The sequence below is a fragment of the Thermothelomyces heterothallicus genome (genome assembly GCF_042370625.1).
Source record: "Thermothelomyces heterothallicus CBS 202.75 unplaced genomic scaffold P884_scaffold_18, whole genome shotgun sequence".
In the NCBI taxonomy this organism is placed as follows: Eukaryota; Fungi; Ascomycota; class Sordariomycetes; order Sordariales; family Chaetomiaceae; genus Thermothelomyces; species Thermothelomyces heterothallicus.
In genome coordinates, this window is record NW_027192579.1 from 68,451 (window position 1) to 92,708 (window position 24,258).

The 24,258-nt window shown below is 55.2% G+C and overlaps 3 protein-coding genes across 3 annotated transcripts in view; 1 reads left to right on the forward strand and 2 right to left on the reverse strand.

The window, feature by feature from the left end:
* Positions 1 to 1,582, reverse strand: part of P884DRAFT_271083 (uncharacterized protein) — a gene marked incomplete at both ends in the record, with an annotated part of 4,272 nt that extends 2,690 nt beyond the window's left edge. Inside the window, one exon of the mRNA XM_069442407.1 lies at positions 68 to 1,582. Within this exon, the coding sequence (XP_069295945.1) occupies positions 68 to 1,582 (1,515 nt within the window). The remainder of the gene's footprint in view (positions 1 to 67) is intronic.
* A 10,415-nt stretch (positions 1,583 to 11,997) lies between these two features.
* On the forward strand, positions 11,998 to 12,852 carry P884DRAFT_204783 (ras-2 protein; the record flags this gene model as incomplete). The annotated part of the gene is made up of 2 exons (XM_069438599.1): positions 11,998 to 12,102; positions 12,253 to 12,852. The coding sequence occupies 2 exons, from the start codon at positions 11,998 to 12,000 to the stop codon at positions 12,850 to 12,852; spliced, it is 705 nt and encodes a 234-aa protein (XP_069295946.1).
* An 8,412-nt stretch (positions 12,853 to 21,264) lies between these two features.
* Positions 21,265 to 22,578, reverse strand: P884DRAFT_278915 (uncharacterized protein; the record flags this gene model as incomplete). Its single annotated transcript, XM_069443241.1, has 2 exons — positions 21,265 to 22,496; positions 22,551 to 22,578. 2 exons carry the CDS (start codon positions 22,576 to 22,578, stop codon positions 21,265 to 21,267), a joined length of 1,260 nt encoding a protein of 419 aa, XP_069295947.1.
* Between the last annotated feature and the right edge of the window lie 1,680 nt (positions 22,579 to 24,258).

Genomic DNA, 24,258 nt, shown 5'->3' on the forward strand with positions numbered 1-24,258 from the left:
GGGGAGGGGGAGGGGGAGGGGGAGGAGGAGGAGGAGGCGCCTCCTCGGTCTGCGTTGAAGCGGAGACCATGACAGGTCGCGGCGGCGGCGGCGGCGGGGTCTTCGGTCTCGGAGACGGGGCTGCCTCCTGCAATAGCGATTTGGGCGTCCTCGGTGGGCTTAGGGGCTCCTCGACCGTTTGAGATGATCCGTTGACCATCAAGCTGTGGATTCCGGGCATCCTGATAGCGAGCGGCTGCGTGACGCTCACTCGTTTCCTCCGCTGATTTGCCTCAATCTCCTGGTCGGCACGGGGAGGGCTGTCGACATCGCAAAGCCGCTCGTGCCGCTGCACGAAGGACGCAGGGTCAGGCGCCGGCGGCTTGACAGGGACAGGAACAGGAACGAGCTTCGGCGACGGCGGGGGTGAGAACTGTATCCCAGTGTCGACGTAGCTGACCTTGGGGGGGGCGGGCGGAAGAGACTCGTCGTCCTCTTTGACCATGCCGTCCTCCAGCCTCTCGAGCGCAGCACGGTTGAAAGCCAGCTTTCCGCGAGCTACGCTGCCGGGCCTCACCAGGCTGTCAGTGCTCCAGTGTCTCTGGTGCGTTTTGACTGCCAGGCTATCCCGGCTGAAGTTCCGCATATGCCCCCCCTTAGACAGGACACTGTCCCGGCCGCCATAGTCGCTGTCGTCGTCGTAACCGCCGTCGAATCCCAACTCGTCGGCGAGGGAGTTCCCCGTCGCCTTGAGGATGCTGTTCGCAACCGAGAACCGGACGCTGTTCGTGAGGCTCATGCTCCTCACGCTGGCGGCATCGTTGTTATCCTTGACGCTGCCGTCCTCCCCGTCGCTCTCGGCCCCGTTGGCCGCCCCATTTTGTCCATTTTGCCCATTTTGCCCATTTTGCCCTTGGGCCTGAGCGGCTTGGAATGCGGCGACCTCTTCAAGAACCGCCTTCAGCCGCGTCTCGGCGACGTGAATCCTTCGCTCATATTTCCGCTTCTCATCCTCCCATTCTTCTTTCTCCTTTGCCCACTGCCCATGTACGCGCTCCGAATCTTCTTCCTGACTCCGCAGTTTCTTCTGTACCGCCTCGAGCCGCTTTCGGGCCTCCGCAGCCGACTCGATCGCTTCATCGCGCTCCTTTGCCAACTCGCCCAGCGCGGAAGATGTCCCGCCTTCCAACAAGGACAGCTGCCGCTTCAATGACCTGCTCTCCTTCCCTGTGGCCAACAGTGACGCTTGCAAAGACTCAGACTCTTCCCGGGCTGCGTGTAGGGAACTCTCGAGGCTCTCGATGATCTTCAGCTTTTCCTCCTGGTCACGCCTGAGCGAGAGAATCTCGGAAACCAGGCTCGCATGGAGGGTGGGCGTGAAGCGACGGGGGTCCAGAATGCTGATGTTCTCATCGTTGGTGACATCCCTGGACGATCTCTTGGATCCTCTCTCACTCTTGTCTCCAGAAACCGGCGGGGGGGACCGGCTTTTGCCTTTCTTCCCAGGAGGCGTGATAGATCTCTTCGATTTTCGAGAGCTCCGCGATACCGCTCGGGAGAGAGTCGGCCCGGCCGATTCGTCTTCGGTTTCCCACACGTTCATGGTGAATGCGGTGTGACAACCTGGAACCGACAGAGTACGCCGTCTCTCGCTTAGTCGGGGAAGAGCTCAGGTCATTTGGACTTGTTGAAGAAGCTGTTACCCAATACGCGGATTTGGGTGCGCAAGCGCGTGTAAGTGGTAGTGCCAAACTCCAATGGCCCAAACTGCGATGATCCCTGTCGACTAGCGCAAGCTTGATTTCGGTCTGTTTCAAGCTGAACCAAAGCTTCGACGGGGAGACCCCTAACACGGAAGCTCAGCCGAACGTCAATGTTCAGAATAAGTTCCTGTCGCACGGAATTCACGATAGGCGCAACCGAAGACGGCCCAGATGGTTTGCTGTAACAACTCGGGATAGCAATCGCTCGGATTCGATTGTAGTCGTCGCTGTTAGTGCTGTTGCTGACCTTTTTGTAATATTCCCATCCGTTGCGACCAGAGTCCTGTCGTAATTGGTCAATTAGTAACGCTGCCAACAGTGGCGTCTGAGAGAGCTTTAACTATAGCAGGTGAAATAAGAGGGTATTAAGGGGGATTCCCGAGTATAAGCGACCACCCCGTTGGGTCTAGGATACCCCGGAGCGGAGGATGAGAACCGATATTGGGCGAGACCGGGATCCGACTTACAGATTGCTAAATCAGATGTCGCGAAGGCGGTAATGAAGTCGCGGACTTTCGGTTCGGAAAAGAGACAATGTTCCGCGCCGGGATCCAAGGCTGGCGTTTCTCGAACACTTCCCAATTCGGAACGAGGGAGTGGAATCGGGAGGTGGATAAACTACTGCAGTGGGTTTGTCGCGGTCTCAATGGCTGCGCATTCCAGGGCGAGACAAGGACGTCGCGATCTTCTGCAGGCAGGAATGTCTCGGTTGGTCAGCAAAGGCCAGTTGAAAGTAAGACTTTTTTTTTTTTACCTCGAGTGCAGCCCGGTCGAGAAAATAAAGTGTCAGTAGAAAAGAAGGCCCCGGCTGCTAAAGAGAGACTCGAAGAGAAAACGTAACGAGGATTGTGATCGGAAAGGAAGGGAACAGGGTATCGTATCGCGCGACTCGTCGAATGAAAGGAGAGTTTAGAAAGGAGGAAGCGCGCTGTGCCGAGGTCGTTCGTCAGACCGAACTGACCGGACGGACGAAGTCGAATGGGCGTCCGAGAACACATACACGCGAGCGCGCGCACACACACACACACACACACACACACACACGGGCGAGCGTGCGCTCCAGAAACGAAACCAAGAAGAAAAGGAGGATGATGACGCCTCGGGTGCAACTCCCCGCTAGCGGACGTGGGATGGTATTGTACGTACCTTAGTTACCAGGCCTGGGCTCTCTGTGTGATTGCTCCACTCTTCGACCAAACCATCAGGGGATGGCTGCGAGGATAGTCGAGGAGCCCTGCAACTCTGCTTTGCATGCCTACCATGCGTGCGTTCCCTTGTTGTGGAGCATAACTATGTATTTCCGGGCACCACCCGGACATCTTGGCGCGAATCTGGAAGCAGCTGCTGCCACGACCGCGAGGAGCTCTCGAGACACCCGCGCAACCACCGAACAAAAACACGGGCCAATGACCGGCGCACCCTGCCGGGCTCCCACTCGCACGCCTCCCTCTTCAGCCTCCAACCATCCGCGAAGGAAGGCGAGGCGGCTCAAGATTGGCTCCGCAATCTGCACGCGCGGGACGAGCATGTACGATCGCTCTCGACATGTTTCAGATAACTTATCCATCAATAGGATTAACTAACGGCAGCAGCAATCTGGCTGTGCAGTTCATCTCCGCACAACTCGACTTCGGGCAGCCTCGGCGGGCATTCATCCACCACATAACTAGTTACTTGAGTAGACTAAGTACTGTGGGTGCATGGATTAGCGTATGTACGGAGTACTGTACTTGCATACTGCGGAAGTCATCGAAGGATGGAGAGACGCATTGGCTCCCTCAAGGGCCCCGGCCATCTCAGGGCGCCGAAGGGCTGGGTCAGATTAGGGCCGGGCTGGGGGCTCTTCCGCTGGCGAGGGATTGCTGCGGTAATAACTGGTGTAAAAACATTCGAGAAGACAAGGATGGAAGGGGAACTTCCCTGTTTCGCGTATTGTTTGCAATTCCCGAGCACTCGATGGTGCCAACTAGAGCGGGAAACTGTCCCGACGAGGGAATCTCGGGTTTCATCTGGCGAAGGTCGCAGCAGACTCTCCAAAGCGGTGCACGACCAGCTAATCCGTGCATAGTGCGCAGTGCACACTAATCCGTACATACGCGCCTCGCCCACTCCCGTGCCTTGGTATCTCCTGCTATTTTGCCTTAGTTACACTACGATACGACGCGTACAAGCATGTGGTTATCTTTCTGGGGTTGCAAGATCACCGTCATCATCTGCAAGGACTTGGAGCCGGCGTCGAGAAAGCGCAAATGGCCGCACGGTGCCAACTCTTAACACTGTTCCCCAAAAAGGGACGAGGCGCCGGGATGCGCACCAGCTCGCTAGCCCGTTTGGGATCAGGCCCTCCTGTTGCGGCCGCGAGGCAGCGAATAGGAACCGGCGCCAAGTTGAGGCTAATTTCCCGGCGTGATAGGATGTTGAAGATCCCCCCGGGCTCGCTGCTGAGGGCCCATGGGTGGAGATGGTGGGGGTGCGGCCAAATGGGCTATGCTCCACCAGAGCTCTTCCCGTTTCATGACTTCGAGTCTTTTTCCACGCTTGTTCATTTCGTCTCGAACGACGGCACTGGAGCTAAGAAATAGGCGAGGCCGCGGCTGCTGATTTGGCACCGGGTGACCAACGTATGCATGAGAACCGTCGGGAAAAAAAAAAAAAAAAAAAAAAAAAAAAAAAAGAGAGAGAGAGAGAGAGAGAGAGAGAGAGAGAGAGAAACCGGGTGATATTTGGAGGGTAGCTACGGAGCAGTCCCTGTCCCATGTCTGCATGTGATGGATGCTACTCCGCATACGGGGAACCTCTCTCATTTCAAGGTAATCCGTACAGGACATAAGGTAGGTACATGTATGTACATACACATACCTTCACACACGCCTCGGTTGGTCGTCTAAACAGGGCATTCCAAGTCGGTACTTCGCTCGGCTGCGGCTCATCATCGCTCCAACCTCTTCAAGACACGATAGCACCGATGCCGGGGTCATCATGATGCCGGATCATGATGGATGCGAGGGCTCTCCTGAGCTACTTGGTACACCAACTAACAGGAACCGGCGCCTCTGGTGATAATACCGCAGAATGAGTGGAGGAGCTGTCATTTTTTGCGCGGCAATTAACCAGGACGGACCGGCTGCACTAGTCCCCTACTAACACAACCGTATACGGTACACTGCATACATAGTACTCGACGGAGGCGCAACCGCGTTAAATCAATACGGAGTAAATTACGGAGTTGTTAGTGGTTTGGCGATCCAGACACGGCCGGAAGCTCGACATTTGCACGCCAGAAATTCCCGCTGTGCCGCTGCCCGTGCCGTCAATGGCTACACTACGGGTCGGCTAATAAATATTATTATCTTTGACGCTGTTGTACGACCCTCCACGCCTTTCAACGATCGGGAGCTGCGATGTCCGTCCCGGCTTCCCACCCTCGAGTCCAGATCAGGTATCGCATAGTTACGTGCCGATTTATTTCTTATGCCTGGCCGGGGTCGATATCCACTGCCACATGCCTTCCTGCACGGTAACTAACGTGCATTGGACCATGCTTTTTTTGATCGGGGGGTCAAGTCGATCTCGTAGCTAAAGTAAGACTCGAGCCTCTGGGGGCGGGTCTAGCAGTTCCGTCAACAGACCCAAAGAAGTGCTACGGAGTGTGTATGCATATACATTCTACAGGTACATACATACCGGTAGGATATACACTACACAATTGCTATGCCCAACGTACGTTACTTGTGCTGCCGAGTGTAAGGATTCAAGATGCAGGCTGTCACTTCGCTTAGCCTGTTATCGTGCGGCCGTCATGACCCAAATTGTCTGTTTTCACAACCATTACTGGAAAGAGACCGAGAAAAAGAAACAAGCAATATCAGAGGGGAACCGCGGAACTAAACACGCCAAGCCCTCGAGCGAGACCCAACCGACAGAATGATATTTCGTCCCCGGCCTCTGAGACCACGATGCGGCGTTGTGACGGCAGGCGCTTCCTGCGGCCACAAGAAAGACCGCGTTCTCCGACCAAGTGCGACCATTGGTTGGCGGGTTGGCGAGGTCACCCTGCAACGTTGGAACTTTTCCGTCACAAATATCGGCTGAGAGAGGATCGCTCGGCCCTAACTAACTAGTTACTACGTACGGATCAACTAACCGCGGAGCAACAGCACTACACTACACTACACTGCCCGCAGTGCAGTGCAGCGTGGGATAGTGTAGCGCACGAGCGTTGGTGGCGTCGCATAGTGCCTCATGCCTATCTTTACTGCCATGATATATGCGCATCGCTCAAAGTTGGCCGAGATGCCTCCTCGACCGTCCCGCGATATACCCCGAGTTTAAGGTTTAAACTATGAATCCTTCTTTCCTTTTTTTAAAAAAAATTCTTTTTTTTCCTTCGCTTTTGTTTTTGTTTTCTATTCGAGAACCTGGCAGGCAAAAAGAACACGGCGTGACAACAAACCCTTGGTCTTCATCCCACGCCCATCTGCGAGATGGATTCGGCACCTGCAGCACACGCCCTGACTGCAGCTGCCAGGTGCCCTCCAATGGGGACAGCTACCGCCCCCTGGCTGTGCTGTCTGCAAGACGCACGGATTCTCCGGAAATCACCGTCATCCGCGGCGAGAAAGTTTACGGATTACGGAGTAGTTACACTACCCCCACTTTTTTCTTTCCCCTGAACTCTTGAGAAGTGCAAAAGCTGCCTCATCAACACGGTTATTATGTACGCCGCAGGTGACGCCCGCGGAATGCACGAACTAACTAACTGCACTAGTGAACTTGAGAGATCCCTGAAAGGACGGGGAAGTCGAGGGATGGTTCTGCACACACTCCATAAACACCACTAACTGAAAAAAAGAGAGACGCGTCTCTCTGCATCCAGGGTCTGAAGCTCGCTTTCGGGGTGCTTATGCAGGTGACGACGCCGGGCTTCGGTACTTCAATTGCGGCGTTGCTCGCTCGGTTGTGTCGGTTGTGTCGGTTGTCGTCCACCTGCAGGTCCCGTTGGTCCGTTGTTATACTTTCATATATCTTGCCGTCAATAAGCGCCCCTCTCCGTGCCATTTTTGCTTGGGTTTATTAACTGCGTAGTGTGTGTACCGAGTAACTAGTAGTTGTCGTCGCCGCGGAGCGTCGAGCCGACTCGCCATCCATCCTAAAGTAATAATAGCCCGGGGCCATCGGTGCCAACGCCCTGATGAGCGCGTTACCAAGTATGGTGGGCAATAACTATGGCCGGTAGTGTGATTTGTACATACATACATTGTAGGTATGTGCACACAGTACATACAGTACATGCTAGTATCCTTCTGTGCCACTGCGTATCCGTAACTCTACGTATAGAAACCCCTCGAGAGCTCAGCCGACTTGGCAACTTGGCTGTAAGTTTTACCACCATCACCAATATCCGCATCTCCAGCCCGTTCATCAATACTTTGGGGGTTGTGTTGATGATGTATGATCTTCTCTTAGGTCTACAGTGTCGCCTATTCGGACAACACATTTCGTTATGGATGCCAGAATCCCACAAAAGTCCACGGTGGTATACGTACATCCAACCGATCAGAACCCTCAACCACTGAAGGAGGACCTCGGTGAACCCAAGAAACATGGCAGCTGCTCTTGACGGGGTCCGCCTCCCCGCAAGTGCTAACTCACCCTGCCCTTCTACCTGGCATATACTTCCACCCAGCACCGTCATTCAGCGTCCTTAACCGCCCACAGACGTCCTCGTCACCACACCTTCCTCCCTCCCAGCCCTCCCATTCTTTTTCTTTCTTTCCTCCATCTTCAGAGCACGACCTTGACGTCTGACGGCAACTCCGCTCCCGCCAACACCTCTAAGAATAAGCCCGCCTCCTCCTCGCCTTTCCTCACCCCCTCTTCATCTCACCGCAAGCCCGCCACCGTTCCCACACCCGCAAAGTCAAAGACGAAGGAAGGGGAGAAGGGGGAAGGGGGAACAGAAGGGAGGTTTCGCCTCTGCCCTGTGCGCCCGGTTGGAACGCCTACGGCGCTTTACACGCACTCTTTCAAGGAGCCGGGCCGGGCCGGGTCTGAACGGACAACAGTCCCTACCCTTCCCCCCTCCTCCGCAGGAGGGCTCAAGGCAGCGGAGGCCGCAAAGACACCATCGCACCATCGTGAGCCGCGCCTCGACATGGCAGAGCGCGTATGTCTCGGAGATGGTGCTTCCCGAGGGAGTTTTTTTATTTTCATTTTTTTTTGGGGGGGGGGGGGGGGAAGCTTAGAGTTGCTACGGGAACAGGGCGCTGCCAAACGACCTGGGCGGCTAGTCGCGACTCAATGGCAATGGGAGGCCGATTCCGGCGGGACTTTCCATCATATGCCCGTCTCTTGAGGCTGCGTGTCTCGAGAACATCTGAGGCGGCCCGGGGTTTGACCCCGGGTAGCTGCGCGTGGTTCAGGTGCAGCGGATCTCAAAACCGGTTTCATCTTCCATCTTTCTTTCCTAGTTCTTCTGACCCATATATAGCAACCGGGAACGGGTGTCGAAGTACAGACGAGGGAGGAAGCTATAGGGGACGGAATGGGTAAATATCTGAAATACTAGGTGGAGGACACGGGGCCTTCGAAAACCTGATGGCTTAGTGGGTTGGTGTTCGACGGGGGAAAGAAGACTACTACAGAGAAGCCGGATGACTCGGCATCTCCTTCCTCGGTAGAAACCTGCACACGGCGTAGTTTCGAATTCCTTTCCAACTTATTCATCCGACAGCGCCTCCCGCTCGCTCTACGGACCGCATACATATACTGCTGGGCCATTGATCAATATCCCGATCTCGGCTCACTCCTGCCCAAGGTTGGCATTAATGATCATACCAACCCTAGGTAGTCAATGGGTATCGAGGTTCCCGGATCCTTGTCTGAACAACAAGCAAGGTGGATTCTACCACGTGCCTTGCTCAGACATCACATCCAAACTCATGGGCCAACCCAGGCCCAGCCAACCTTGACAGAACTGCGAACAATGGAAGGACATTATCGATTGCTCTGAATAGTGCTAGTGATACAGTCCCGGTTTGTTTGTTAGCGGAGTTTGAAGTAAGGGTGTGTCTTTGCTTCCACTCCTTGAAACGAGAGGAGGGGGAAAATCAGCAAATAGGTAAGATAGCCAGCAGAGTCTCGGACAGAACTAGACAAGGTTTGTGGTGTACGGCTTCGAGATCAATTCTCCTTCTCGCTACGTTGGGACATGTCGCGTCCTTCCCTCCTCCTCTTGGGACCAGCTATCGACAAACAAAGAGGGATTGCTGTCCCAAACAAAGTCTAACAGACTGTGTCCGACAATGCAGAGGGATACCAGCCTTCACCTCGTCGAGCCTTACTTAGCCTTACGGAAAGCGAAAGGATACGGATACTGCCGCTCTCACCAAGATGCCGACCTCAGCGTGTCGAACCTACGCCTCGTCAAGCACTGTGCTTCTTGCCCTCTCTCCATCGTGTGGCGCATCTCGCTCGATTGGAGGCTGTCTGCTCCTGATCTCTGGTGGCACAAGGCCTGCAACAGCTCGGTGGCCTTCATATTCCGTCCGTACAGACCACAGAATGTTGCCGACCGAGTGGACCGAGTATTCCGTACAGTATCAGATCCGCATCGGCACCAAGCTTCATGTTGTACATACATACATAGTTATATACGTACAGTACAAAGACTTGCCAGTATACTCCTGTGATCCGCACGGAGGTACGGCACGGTACGGGAAGATCAAGACTTTCATCCAAGCCCGAACCCCGCCAGAAGGAGGCCGTGAGCGGCCGCTGCAAGGTAACTAACTAGCTTACTCCGTAGTTAGTTAGTTATCCAGTACCCTGGGCAACAGAGGGTCGCCGAGCTGCGACCTCTCCACGCATGCATGCATGCACAGCGCGCATGCTAAAGTGACGGTTAAGACGGGACACGGCTACGAGCCGATGCCTTTCGGGAGAGAATGAAAATAAGAATAAAAATAAAAATCCGAACCTACAACCCCCCTCCCCCCCCCCGAGTCAGCTCGGGATACTCCAGGTTCAATAAGCATTGGGTAACAGCGGTCAGTGCTCTCAAAAAGCTTATCCTAACTCGTGGTCGTGCCTTGGCTGACATCTTCGCTTTGCCCCTCCTAGTAACGTTAAACTTGACTCGCGCTGCCGCAAGAGGTACCCGATCCAAGTCGGGGGTTCAGTCAAAGACGTGTCCATGGCGCGACCGTGCAGCTGGCCCAGAAATCCTGTTATGTACGGAGTACAGTACAGCATGGGTCACTCCGTACCGTCGGCTGCATGCTTAGTCCTGGTCGAGGCCCCAGAAGAGGGTCGTAGTGACTCTGGCCATGTCGCCCCAATGGCTCGGCATCGGCACCCGGACCCTCCCTCTTTCAAAGCTCTGGTCTCTCAACTACACTAGTGTAACCTCACAAACCCCATCCCAAAAGGTGTACACTATGCTGTACAGTATCCGTACCGCCCCCCGCTAAGTGGACGTAGTGTATACTACTCTGGCAGTATTGTGCAGATGAGATGTGAGGAAGGATTCAATATCCTCCAAGGCTAATTATTACCCTTCTTGCCTGGTCGGATCAGCATCGCGGATTTCCGACCAGCCAGCATATAACTACCGGTTCTTGCCGTGCACCGCGCATCAGGAGTACACTAATAAAGCAGCTCATTCGCTCCCATCTTGTCTCGTCGAAAGAGCAGACCTCATGGACAGCTTCGCCCAAACCGATCGGAGCCGCGATCTTTCGACGCAATCATGCTAGCGTGGGTGTAATGTACATAGTAGTGTAAGTATCCGTACGGATGTATGTACATAACTTAGTTCCTAGTGTAGTGTAAACAAGGTCGGGAGGATTTGCGTGGGTTCACAAACAGAAAAATGGAGCTGGGCCCCGAGATTCGACTCGCCCAGGCGGGCAACGGCAATCGCGTCCGCGGATTGGCTGATGCATGGTTTTGGCCGGCCTGGATCGAACGGACCGCTCGCCTTGTGGGTTTTGTGGCAAGTCCCGCTGAATGCAAACGCCCATGTCCGCTCCTGCAGCCAACGGGGGAAATGGACTTGGGAGTCTAGAGGGTCTGGGCAGGAGCTGCTGCCCTGGACCCACGGGGTGCCTACGAGACCTCCACATCACATCTGCAGCTGCTTCAAGGTTGCTTTGCTTTTACCAGCAGATCCTTAGTCCGCAATGGCACGGCATCGGGCTGCTCAAGAGGGGAAAAGGCCATGGTGGTCCGTCTCTTTGTAGCTACATGCGCAGTGCCGAGTTCTCATGGTCTCCTGATGGGTGGATGCCAGTGTGGGCGCGTTTGGCGGGGCACCGACGAGAATGGTGTAGTACATGCACGCAACTTTGTCGTCTCCTTCTCCCTGGGCCCCTTAAAAACTGGCGCCAGCCCAGGATCTTTTTGTTGTAACCCCAGGCCTAGTTACCTCTACACTACCTACCCCCCCCCCCCCCACCCCCCCCCCCCCCCCCCCCCCCCCCCCCCCCTCGTCTCCCTTTCCCCTCCTGTCCCCTCTCACCCAAGTTCGAAAAGCATGAAAAGCTAAGGGCACCTGTCTTTCACCCGCCCCAGCATCCGAATCAATCGGCTGCCCGTGCGTCCTCGGCTTTCTGGCAGCTTTCTGGCAACTGCCCGGGCGGTTTCCTCAGTTGCCCTGCCCTGTCTTTTGCCTCTCGTCATTCCGGTCGCCCGCGTGCGGTCCACCCATCAACTCGCTCTGCTCTGCGCAGGCATCTCGCAACTGTCCAGGTTTCTCCGAGTCTGGCCAAGCAACCTCTGCGCATCCCTACCACCAGTCAACACCTGCTCCACAGCTCTCCATTGCCAAAGGCTTGCCTGCCCACCGCCATCCCCCAAGTCGTCCACAAACCGCCTAACCCCGGCTGCTATCGCTGTCCCTCTTTTCCCGCTTGCAGCGAGGATTTCCGCCGACCACCGGCATCTCGTCGCCGCCGAGAATCCTATCCCATTCTAACCTGTCGCTGCCACTTCATCCCGAAGACACCTCTCTTCGGTCCGAGTTCAGACTGACGTGAGCAACGCATTTTTGTCTCCGTCGTCATCGATCTCGTCGCCCGTTGCAGCTTCTCTTTCCTCAATTTTGGCTCTGCATATCGAGCCCCTCACTCGGCTGATCCAAGCTCCTTGCCCCCTTAGAGCTCGGAGCCCAGTCCGCCCCCCGTCTTGATAACCGCACGAGCTCCGCTCATCAAGGTACACATCGGCGACGCTCTGCGCCGGCAACACAGCAAAAATGGCGGGCAAAATGGTGCTATACAAGCTGGTGGTGCTCGGAGACGGTGGCGTAGGGAAAACCGCCCTCACAATCCAGCTCTGCCTGCAACATTTCGTTGAGACGGTACGCTCTCTCCTCCCTCTCCTGCTTTTCCCACTCCCGCTTCCCACTCCACCCTCCCGAATCACGCAGTCGCAGCAGTGATTCAGGCGTGGCTTCGCCACCACGACGGGGTCCTCTGCATAGACGGCTCGCTAACATGGCGTCGAATAGTATGACCCGACGATTGAAGATTCGTATCGGAAGCAGGCCGTGATAGATAATCAGGCCTGCATGCTCGAGGTGCTAGACACGGCTGGGCAAGAAGAATACACAGCACTGCGAGACCAGTGGATCCGTGATGGCGAGGGCTTCGTCCTGGTGTACAGCATCTCGTCACGGTCGTCCTTCACGCGCATCAAACGGTTCCACCACCAAATCCAGAGGGTCAAAGAGTCGACCGCCTCGTCCCCGTCGTACCCAGGGTCGCCGATCTCGGCTGCCACCCCGTCAGCACCCGTCCCCATTATGCTCGTGGGGAACAAGAGCGACCGCATTGCCGAGCGTGAAGTATCGACGCAAGAAGGCCACGCACTGGCGCGTGAGCTCGGCTGCGAGTTTGTCGAGGCGTCGGCCAAGAATTACATCAACGTCGACAAGGCCTTCTACGACGTCGTTAGGATTCTGCGGAGGCAACGGCAGGCCGCCGCTCAGCCGCACTCGCCCGCGGGCAGCAGCAAGCACGAGTCGTCGAGGAGGACAGACTCGGGTACCCAGTCGGAAAAGGGTCGGCATCGACGAGAGCGCCGCAGAGGAGGGTGTGTCATACTATGAGCGACGACCACAGCCTCGCCTTGCGCCACAGCTCTCGCCCACTATCTCGCGATTGGCGAGCCAAAGCCATAGCCCTGGACGGCAATTGCGCGATCGTCCTCCGGACTGATATCCACAAGCGGCAATCTTTTGTTCTCATTTTTCCTTTTCTACACCTTCGAAACCATCCTGCTCGGGTCACCGACGGCCGCCACTCCCGGGCTCTTCCGGTTTTTTTTTTTTTTATTTTTTCCTATGCTCATACCCACCGTTTCTGCTTTTCCTCGAATCACCAGACACATACCGATTCTCCCATATGGCGAATGGCGCACGAACCAAAAGAGGGCATCATTGGGGCGTAAATATGCAGACGATTTTGAATCACGAAGAAGGTGCAGACATTATTCTTTCTATCTTGTGAGAGAATTCCTCTTTTGCCAACACCTGGCAGTTCTCGGAATCAGCACGGGGAGACTGGGCGTTATCATGACCGGGGCGGCCCATACGCAGTCTGTCCGGGCGTTTAACTTGAGGAAGGCGCAAGCGATGGAGGAGAGAGAAGTCTAATCCACGCACAATTGCGGAGGAGGGAGTGCCAGCAAGGGAGACAGACGGGTCGTTGGAAGGAAAGAGACAAGGGGGACATTTCGCTACGGACAGAGGATTGTTGGCGGTTGTTTTCTTTTTACACGAACCAAGACAGGTCGCCTCGTCACCCCCCCCGGCCCGGCTTTTTGTCTTGACAACCCCGAAGCTAGTCCAGGAAACTTTCCAACACCGAAAAGAGGCTGTCAAGATGTAGACGTGCTTCCACGAGGGCAAATAAAAGCGACACTCGAACCACAAATGCTGCTTCAACATACTCTACTGGTTTTTCTGATGTGTTCCGTACTCTGAGTACATTTTTTTTTCCCTGGTTTGCAAACCCTGTTCCGCTGGCCCACCTTTCCTGGCGACCCGGCCGTCAGACGAGCCCACTCGGATGCACCTCCCTTTGCAGTAGTGCGCAAAAGGTCTCTGGCTTAGCACGGTCTCGACAGCGCAAACTTTCGGGGACAGGAATAAGGTGGTGTCGGAAGACGAGCCCTTTCGAAGAGGGTCGGAGAGAGTCGGAAAGGGCCCGTCAGACCAGACGCTTTACAATTTAGTGCTTTGCCCAGGGGGGTGGACGATACATAGAAAAAAAAAATAACCCCCGGTGCCGTTGGCGTGTCTACCCTGGACAATCGAGAGCTTCTCGCAAGGGATTCGGTTCTTGAACACGGTTCCAGGTGGTATCGGAAGGGACTGAGACGACAGTTACCGAAACTTAAAACTCGACTCTTTACGAGGCCAAATGTAACCTTGAACTTGGGGTTGCGACCGAAGCCAAATCTCAACATGCAGATGCTCATTTGAAAAGAAGAGGGCTACCGTTGCAGAGACCCAAGCGGTCGTCAAGTCCGGATGAACACCTTCCATCGGACCGCTCAACCAGGCATGTATCCCGCAGGTGCTCCCGGTTCCCATCAACGAACAGTTGGACGAGCTAGCGCATAATGTCCCTGCGAGGCCACACGAGAGCGACGCGCAGTGCTGTGGGCTGGCTTAGCTAGTGTACTGTAATCTGTACACTAGTCAAAAACCGCCGAGTTAACAAGCCGGCTCAATCTTGGCTCCCTTTTTGTCGGGCAATTGGAACCCCACTTGGCGCACAAGCTGTGGTGGGGCAAGATCTCCCTGCCCCATCCGAATCCTTTCCTCTACTTGGGTACCTTCTCCCCTCCCCCCACCTCTGCTCTGGGGGGGTTAGGGGAAGCTGCCGCCCCGCAACACGCCACACCAACCAACCAAGTGAACAGGACGCTTGTGCGTGCGACGCGCCCACCAAAAGCGCACAATGCCGAACGTTTGACGTGCAGCTTGAGGAGTTGCAGAAGGAGGAGCTTGGGCCAACCAATTCGGGAGCGCGAGTCCTTTCTCGTCTCGTCTCTCTCTCTCTCTCTTGACGTTCATCAATGGCGACGTGGCCTGATGTACGGAACGTTACGACAACCATAAAAAGTATGGCTGTTGCCCTGCTGCGTTTGGCGATGAGACCTTGGGGAACAACTCAGGACGCCAGACTTCCCGTCTGTCTCAGATCTCAGCCCGACTTTTGGTGTTTCAACCCCGAATCGGGTTGAGGGGTTCCAAAAAAAAAAAAAAAAAAAAAAGGACGGGTCGGCGACTTATTCCCCTCTCCCCTTGTTGTTTCGCCCCATCCCTCGTCCACCAGGAGCGTTTCGTCATGGCCATAACTATACAGCACACCCAAGACACGACAAAACCAACACCGGGACCGCCTCGGGATCTGCCTTGCTTGTTCTTTTTCCCTGCTTCAGTCCGGCCGGGTCGCTGCAGCCGCGGTCGACTGTTGAGGTTGCTCGCGGCGAGAAGGCTCTGCCTTCCAACCTTTGTTTTTTTGTTTGAATCATCTGGTCAGGACAGGTAGGGCACACACACGGAGGAGCCGTAGGAGAAGCTGCTTGGGGACATGTTGTGTCTCTGGCCGCGGTGCACCACACACTACACAATAACAGCACCCGCATCCGAGATGTCCCATTTTGAGATCTACCAATGAGACACTCAGAAGCTCACCGGCGTTGTCTCCGTCCTTGCAACGGCCCGGAGATAAAAAAAAAATAAAGAAAGAAAGAAAAGGTTGGTTACGCGTTCGACTGATTCGTCGGCCCGCAGCAGCAGGAGCAGCACCAGCAGCACCAGCAAGCCAGCAGCACTGTCTGTGCTCTCACAGCTTGCATTCACCGGTCGGCCGACTCGGAATCCTTCAACTTGGTCCGCGGTGTGATCACAAACAGGACCGGCTAAAAGAAGGACGAAAAGGCCCCGGATCCTCTCCCTCGTCCCCGTCCTCGCCCGTGGAGGGTCGGCAAAAAACCCAATGGATCTCGTTAGGCCGAGACTCGTCGAAGAAAAGGCCAACCAACGTGGTCCCGCCCGTCCTCCTGGGCCCATCACCCGCCTGACTTGGTTCCCACCGGAGGGAGGTTGGTGGCCTGCTTCACCAGAAACGGCATATAGTTAGTGTAAACCTGCTCGCCAAGGGGCCAGGGCCACCCTATTTTTTGGGAACCCCCAGCCGAAGCTCCGAACGTCGAGGAGGACTTGAAACACATTGCTTTTTCTCCCAAACGGTCTTTTAAGCGACCCGTCCTTTCATGACGGAATCCGGCTCCTCCCGAGCCGAGAGTGGGAAAGCCTTCATCTCGTGCCTTCACAGTTCATTCCTGTTTTTTTTTTTTACTAATCCTGTTTCATACCCTCGTAGACAAGTTGTCTGTCGTGTACACTTGGTGTACGGATTAACGTTAGTATGTATGTACATACATACATACATGCACCGAAATTTCTCGGCAGTTAGTGTGCGCGGCCATCTGCCTATTACCAACCCAGCCACCCAGGTAACGTTAGCACCTCTCAGAGTCCGAAGTCCTACTTTGTACAGATTACACAGTATAGGAGTGTACGGGGGACCCCGCATGGCCGGGATCCGAGATCCGGCATCCGGAATCCGGGGCCCGGGGCCCGGGGCCCGGAACCCGGAACTTGGGGACCGGAACTAGCACCCGAGTGGATTCGTTTCGCTCTGGATACGGGAGTACACTAGTTACAGCATCGCTGCTCGTCCACAAGTCGTAGAACGTTTTTTCTCCCCCTTGCTTTCTTTCTGATCTTTCCACCGCGCTTGAATGTTTCAATCCGCTCCGCTGCACTACCCCTAGTGTAGTGGACACTACTAGCGAGGGTAGGTTGGTTAGTTAGTCCGAGCTTCGTCATCTCCCCCCCCCCCCCCCCCCCCCCCCCCCTTGTCGTCGTACCCGGGGACCTGGACCGGATACATTCCGCGGTTCGCCCTCGCAAGTCTACACCATACTAGTGTACTATGGTAGTGCCGGTAGTGTCAATCGGCAACCGAGGCTGGGAACGAACGACGCAATCGATTTGGTCGGATCCTCCCCCTTTTTCCCAGGCCGCCGGGCTGGTTCACCGCCTGGTCAACGCTAATTCCCCCGTCTCCAGTCTTCCGGGTACATACACAGGGGTTTTTGTAGTCTATTGCAGGCTAGTGTCGTGTCGTGTTCGGATCCGTGGAGCGGGCTCCGAGGGTTGGGAAAGGGGGGGGGGGGCGGGCCTGAATGGTTTCACCAGCAGGCGCAAGTGCCGGACGCCACTTAACTTATTTAACTAGTATATATAACTATGTTTGGGATGGTTGATATGCAGACCTGAGTGGGCGATCTGGTCGGTTGGGTAATGGGATGTTCTTGACTCGACAACGCCAATGTGCCGCGCCTACATCACGCGCCGTTTCGTTCTCGATAAGGTCGGTGTGCTCCGTACAGAGAGTAATGTGAGGAGCTGCGATACTCGGACCCTTCCCTCCCCCCTTTCCCCCCAAAACAGATGCGAAAAGAAAGCTTGGCGGACGGTATGTTGAATCCTTCGCGGCAGCTGCCGGCTACTTTTTTACCTGATCCGCCGCCCCCCCGGGGGGGGGGGGGGGGTGGAGATTCGGTGCAATCGGGCAGAGAAGTCTCGTCTCTCTGTGGGAGGTCGTTGATGTTATCTGCGCCCCGGGACGGAGCTCAACTCCCGAAGCTGGCAGGCAGGGCTTGCGAGCAGGAATAGGAAGGTCTTTATGGGAGGTTGGCTGGGTCACCTTTTTTTGCTTCCTTTTCTTTCCCTTCTTTCTAGTGTACAAGGGCAATAGTGATGGCGTGATAACGAGGGCCAGATTGGGAAGTTCAGGGTCCCTCCCTCCCTCAAACACGCACCCCCCCCCCCGTTTGCACCTTTCTGTCCAGCAGACGCCGTGCTGATGCGAATTGGAACCTCGTGGGCTCGTGAGGTTGTCTACGGATTACGGAGCCTACACTATGATTCATCGTCGACTGCCTGGCAGTTAACTATTGGCTTGATGGTATCGACGGTATCGATTTGTCCTCTGTTGCGATGGGCTTGACGATGAACATCGGTCTTGTCGTTTACAGTATACACGAACTTGTTATAGTTATTCCTCCCCAGCACGATACCCTTCCACCCCCCTCACCTCGTTTTCCCACTCGTCCCCCCACACGAGCCACTTGCACCTCCGCGTTTTCTATTCAACACCCGCATACTCCGTACCGAGGAGGTCAAATGTAACTATGTACGTGGGCGGAGTAAGCACAGCTTGTATCTTTCCCACCCGAGTTCGGTATGCACTCCACGCCCTCTCGGCGCATGTCATCGTCGGTTGTCTCGCAAATCATGACCTCCTTACCCCCACCGCGGGAGTGAAGTTAGAAGTCGGAGACCCTGATAAGAGAGAGCGCCCTGTCCTCTCCGCTCCCTGACTCCGCCTCCTCTCCCCCCTTCTTTTTTCGGCCTCTTGGCTCCTGCTTTACGCAGTAACTAGTTAGTGTACGGAGTAGTTATCCGTACTCTGCTCCCTGCCGCGGCCGGCCGCCCCGTCCGTCTGTCAGACATGGAACAAGTAGTTAGTTAGTGTTGGCAGACAAGGGTGGGCAGGCTGATGAAGAGTGAAGGAGACGGCTTGGGGAGGTAGGGGGAGGATGGGGGTTCGAAGGAAGGAGAGGAAGGCCCGGAGGCGGGAGTTGTGTGGCTGGGCATGAATCTTCTGGCGTTTTGGACATTTTTTTTCCTGCTGGGGAGGATAATTGGAGTATTATTAGCTTTTGTTTCTATTATTACTTTTTTTCTGTTTGTTTTCTCTTATTCTTGTCCATTGCCTTTCTTTCTACCCGTCACAGTCTTCAACCCCCCTGTTTCCACCCTAATCGACAAGAGGGCGAGAACCCAGAGTCCCTCGGCTTTCCGGCTGCTGACATGATCGTGGGGGATCATGTGGGCTCTGGAGACCTGCAGCAGCCTTTCTGAGCTCTGCTGGGCATCCGCCAGCGGCAGCGGCTTGTAGTTTGCCACGTCTTTCCGGACCCGAGGAGATCGTGATTTCGGTATCTAACATCGGCTTCAAGCTGCACACGCGTTATTCCGAAAATCTCTCTGATGACAAGGTTGTGCACCGGATGGTAGAGGATCTCTTCTCAGTGCTTTTCGGATCAGGCCCCATTGACGGTAGTCCTGGTCGTCTTCATTTGCTACCTCGTACGCCGTATATCATGGGCCAAAGAGGATGCCCTTGATTATAACTACGGATTACTCTTAGCCTGGATACGAGGGTCTTAAAAAGAACTAGACCACTACGAACCCCGGGAATCCATGTACTTCTTCTGTTCATGTGTGATTCTGCTCAGCCAGTTGACAACTCTCTTTGGCTTGTCACTTGATCGTAATGTCAATTCTGGCTACAATGTTAATGGCCTTGATAGGGACGGGTCAGTGGCCTTTCCGTTCCACAGCTCGTCATGGACTTGAAGTTTGCTTCTTGAAGAGGATATTATTCTCTTGGTCTGTTTAGGTTTCAACTACCTGCACCTCGAGCGGGCGGCCAAGAATCAAGAACTCAAAGGCTCACGGGGTAGCTAGATTTCTTCCGAGCATCTGAAGTAGGGGGTCACATTGTGTGACTGAGACTAAAACCTAGCATTACCTCTAGGGGGCAGGCAAATGCTGGACAGCACATCCATAAGCGGCCATCGTAAGCCTCTGGTGAGTTCACGAGATCTCCTCCAAGTAAACAGATGGCGCCAGTAGTAGCTTTGGTCGACATAAACACACACACACACACACACACACTCTCTCTCTCTCTCTCTCTCTCTCTCTCTCTCTCTCTCTCGCCTGCAGTTGACCCAACCCAGCTCTCCCCGAAAGCAGCTACGATGGCCGAGAAAAGACGCAAACGCAAAGCACGTACCACGGGGGGCTCGTCACTTTTACGTGGCGGGATTGCTCAGGGCTCGCTCAAGAACGAGTTCTGGTCTTTTTGAGGTCCCGAGAGATGGCTGCTGAAAGCTCGTTCGAGGCGCTCGAACTGACGATTCTTGAAGCGATACAAGCAGCAATTTTTGACATGATAACAAGGAGACATCATCGTCCAGCTACATCAACTAATCAACTAGTCTAGGTACGCTGCTCTTTCTGCCCCTATCCAACAGTTCAGGACATCTCGGATCTGATCCCCTCCGTGTACTCCTCTCTCCTCTCCCCTTTTGTTCCACGTCTACGGGCTCTCTCCACCGGGCACGGCTGAAGTTGCCATCCCCCCTTTCAAAGACCCAGCACATTGGCAGGACCAGCTGATGTCTTGAAACAGTTGACAGAACTTAGACAGCACTTAGATAGAGCCTTCATGTCCAGGTCCACCAGTCGAAGGATGCCCCGGAGTTGCTGGTCGGGTCAACAAAGCAAGCCCCCAGCCCTTGCGCAGAAAATAGCCATACCAAGCCTCTCGGTCGAGGGCACACCCAAATACAGCCGAGGAAACATGGTCGTCTGCTATTTGTCACTCATCACTTCCCGACGTTTCCCGCCAATTGACGCTCCCACGGGCTTGACGGCCTGTATCCGGGCCGCGGAGAGCACAGAAAGTGATTCCGCCTCACCTCGCGCAGCACCATAAAATCCCACACGGGCCTTGCATACTCCCCCGGCTATGCCTGTCTACCAGACCGGTCTGCCCTTCACGGCGCCCGGTCCTGACACTCCCGTCCTCGCTGCCTTTCCATGCATCGACGGGTTGTCTGCACGGATCAGAGGTCGGGCGTGAGTGTGTCAGTGTTTTGTGAGTGCGAGTGTGTGTAAGGATGCGTACATATGATATACATATATGTATGGGTGCAGAGCGGCAACACCTACAGAGGGATAGAGCTCGGAAGGGTTATTCATCATATCGACAGGACAACGCTCACCCAGCCATACGTACAAACAGACACAGACCAATACACAAGGCTAGACGGTATGTCAGTCAAGGCCTCGACCAGTCAACCCAAAAAACCAACCTGATCCGCGGCCCGGAGCCGCCCGTCAGTTCGCGCGTCCTCCAACCGAACCGCAACCTGGCCCCGTTCGGTACGACCTGAATGGTTTAGACACCCCAGATTGCTAGAAACACGGGAGAGGCTTCTCAGCTAGAGGAAGCTGGCTCGCTTCTTGATTTCTTGTACCAACAATGACAGAATATGGTAGCAGCACCGGTCAAAGATACCCAAACAAAGGGATACCCAACCCGTGGCCCCGTTCACAGGAGAAAAGCTTAAATGACATGAAGGGTAGTCGGTCGCTGCCGCTGTCGCTGTATAAAACATTCGCATCACATCGCATCACATGACAAGAAGAGACCTCCCATTTACCCAGAAACCAAACCCTAGACCCAACAAAAAAAAACCCCAATGATACATGGGAGGGGCGAGAGGGGTATACGCCCGCCGAAAAGAACACAATAATATCCACACGCAGAGATAAAAAAAAAGAGAGCAACTAGCGTCTTTATCATGACGTCGCATGCTCATCGCCAAACGGACTCTCCTCTCTCTCCTTAGGCGGGAGAGTCGAGTCTCGTTGTGACGCTCTCCTCGTGGCCTCCTCAATGACCGCGCTTAGGCTGGTGGTGCTTTGGGCGGCGGATTTCGGTGGGTCGCTGAAAGGACTCTGATCCTCAGCGGGCGAGTCGACGATGAGCGTCGGGGCGGACGAGTCGCGAACGGACGAGCCCGATGCGGGGGTGATCGGTTTTGGCGGCTTCTGAGCGGCCCCCTTCTTGGTGCTACCGACGCGAACGACCATGGCGCGGGCCGGGGTGGCCGTGGTGGTGCTGGCATTGTTGAGGAAGGTCGAGCCGACGCTGAAGGTGCTGTTTGCGGGGCTTGGCGCGCGCGGCGACAAGTTGTACTTCTCATAATCGACAGCCGGGACCGGCGGGGTCGAAGCCCCGGTCGAGTGGTTCGAGTGGGACGACTTTACACTGACCATGGCTGGCTTGGCCCGCATACCGGTTTGAGCGGGGGCGACGACCACGGCGCTCTTACCGTAGATGGTAGACGCCACGCTAGATCGAGGCGCGTATGAAGTGCGGGCGTAAGAGGTGCGGTCAGAGAAGGATGACAGGCCCGAGTAAGTCGAGTCGCGCAGGTCCCCAGGAACGAAGAAGTGTTCGTCCTCGGTGCTCGAGGGAGTGCCGGCCTGGGACATGGCAGTGGGGATCGGGGGTACGGGAGGCACGAGGACACTTGGAGATGCGGTCGCTCGGTTGGTCACGCCGGGGATATAGGCGATCTGGATGATGTTGGAAGCGCGGGTGAGGACCGTCGACGCGATCGAATGTGTGGTATGTGTGGAGGCGCGGTAATCCCGTCGTCGAGCAAACGTCTTCTCGCCTTCCAAGCCCTGATCCTGTCCGTCGTCCCATGGCTCAATCATGGCTGCTTGTCTCCGAGTCCTGACACAAAACCTCCAGACCAGGTATGTCATGATTGCGAGTGCTGCGATACCTCCCACCACTCCGCCGACGATGGCGCCGACGTTAGTTGAGCCGCCATTATTACCAGATGAACTCGGGGCCGGTTCGATGGGGACGCATGTCGCGCGCGGACACTCTGAGCAGCTCACGGGATAGACGAATTGGCATTCCGTCACGCCCTCCTCGCATTGTGGACATACGAGCGTCTTGGAGGTGTCGCACTGCACACACTGCTCGCCATCTCGCCGGACGAGGTTGAGGGCCGCTGTCACTCTGTTAGCTGCGCTCCTACCCATGCCAAGCACAGGATCTTTCTCACCAGAGGCATGCTGCCATGTAGCAGCCATAGTGGCGGGGCGCTTCGCGAAGAAGTCTGAGATTGACAGCGGTGGTTATATGTTGGACCTCTTTTGCTTCGAGTGCTGATCTGTGGGACAGGCAAGGCGTTTGTTTGAGCCTGGACCACCCGCCAGTGCCGATCAATCGAACGCAATTCCAGGAACAGCAGACCCCGGAGACTTCAGTGTGGTGATGGATCGCGAATTCGATCTCAGAAGGCAAATGAAAAAAAAATGAAAATGAAAATGAAGCGATAGCGTTTTGCGTCGTCAATGTCGCCCGCGGAGCGTAGAGTTGAGCGCGAAGAGACCGTCGAGGCGATCGGCAAAAAAATCGAGGGCAATTCCTTCGGTAATTGACCGGGAAGCGAGTGACTAGGTCGGGTATTCTCAAAAGAAATGAAACAAAGAAAGGATGCAAGAATGCACAAAAATAAGTTAAGCCCCCATGAATCACCAGGGCTTCATAAGACGGCCCCCCTTCAAGAACTGCACAGCGGAGGCGATCGTGGAGAGGCCGAAGATTGAGGTCGACGTGGACGGCGTGAAGGTGAGCATTTGCTGGTGGGAGCGGGAAACCTGAAGGCGGAGAGGAATCAGTCAGCGGGCTCCCCATCAACTTTGAGAGAAAGGCCGCGGCCCTGGGTCTCCGCTCAGCTTCATTTGCGGAAGGGGCCACTTGGTGGGCGGGGCCAGACCGGGAGGAAGCCCCACAGCGGTATTGGCGAAACAAGCTGGAGGGCCAAGACGGGCTCTCATTCGCTCGATCATCGGAGCCTGGTGTCCCATGAAGTTCCCCTTTGTGGCACGACAGTCCCTGTGCGACCGCAGCCTGCCAATTCCCCTCATCTTCGTCCTTTGGGAATCACACCTTGCAATCTGCGTGCTATTGAAGGTTCTCGTCTAGTGTCGGCATTGACAAACAGACTTATCAATAACTATGATCGCCTTCCGATATTGAACGTTTAATTGGGGAAAAAACCTTGTTTGTTCGCAGTCCCTATGGATCCATACATTGGTTTAATACCGTCACTGAACACGTCAACTGGCACCTGAAGGATGGCGTCGCAGTCACTAGTGTTCTGTAGAGTCAGCACGCCGCACCAGTTGCGCATCGACAAGATGCGCGTGGACGCCCTCCGGTTCTCAACGAGACCACGACAACAATCTGATCCCAACATTCTATTGGGATGACTACGATGTAATGGTGGACCACGATCTGGGAAGCAAGTCCACAAGTGGATTATGGTGTGTTTCTGTTACTTTGTTGGTCGTTGGATTCGACCCTTCGTCCGATCATGTCAGCATACAGCGATTGCTTCTCGAATGGGCCAAGAACCAGCGCCGCCTGCGCCTATTTGGCGTCGACGACCATTTGAATTGCAGCAGTTGACTTGCGGTAGCGCTTCTTAGTTAAAATCCGTCTACGGAAACGCGTCTCATCTCCCCAGCATCTTGGAAACTGACTAAGGCTGGCCGGAAACCAAGCCGGAATTTTAAGCGGCGGCGGCCCCGGCTTACTGATAGCTTCAGTGATTAGGTGTTCCGACATCAAACCTCAATCAGCCGACGACTGTCCGAATGTGTCGATCCATGAGTCGCTGAACCTGGCTACGGTCTCTCCAGGTCGAAAGTGGAGCAGGGGATTGCCGTCAACGGCGAGGTGTCCTCTCTCACCGAGGTCTTTTG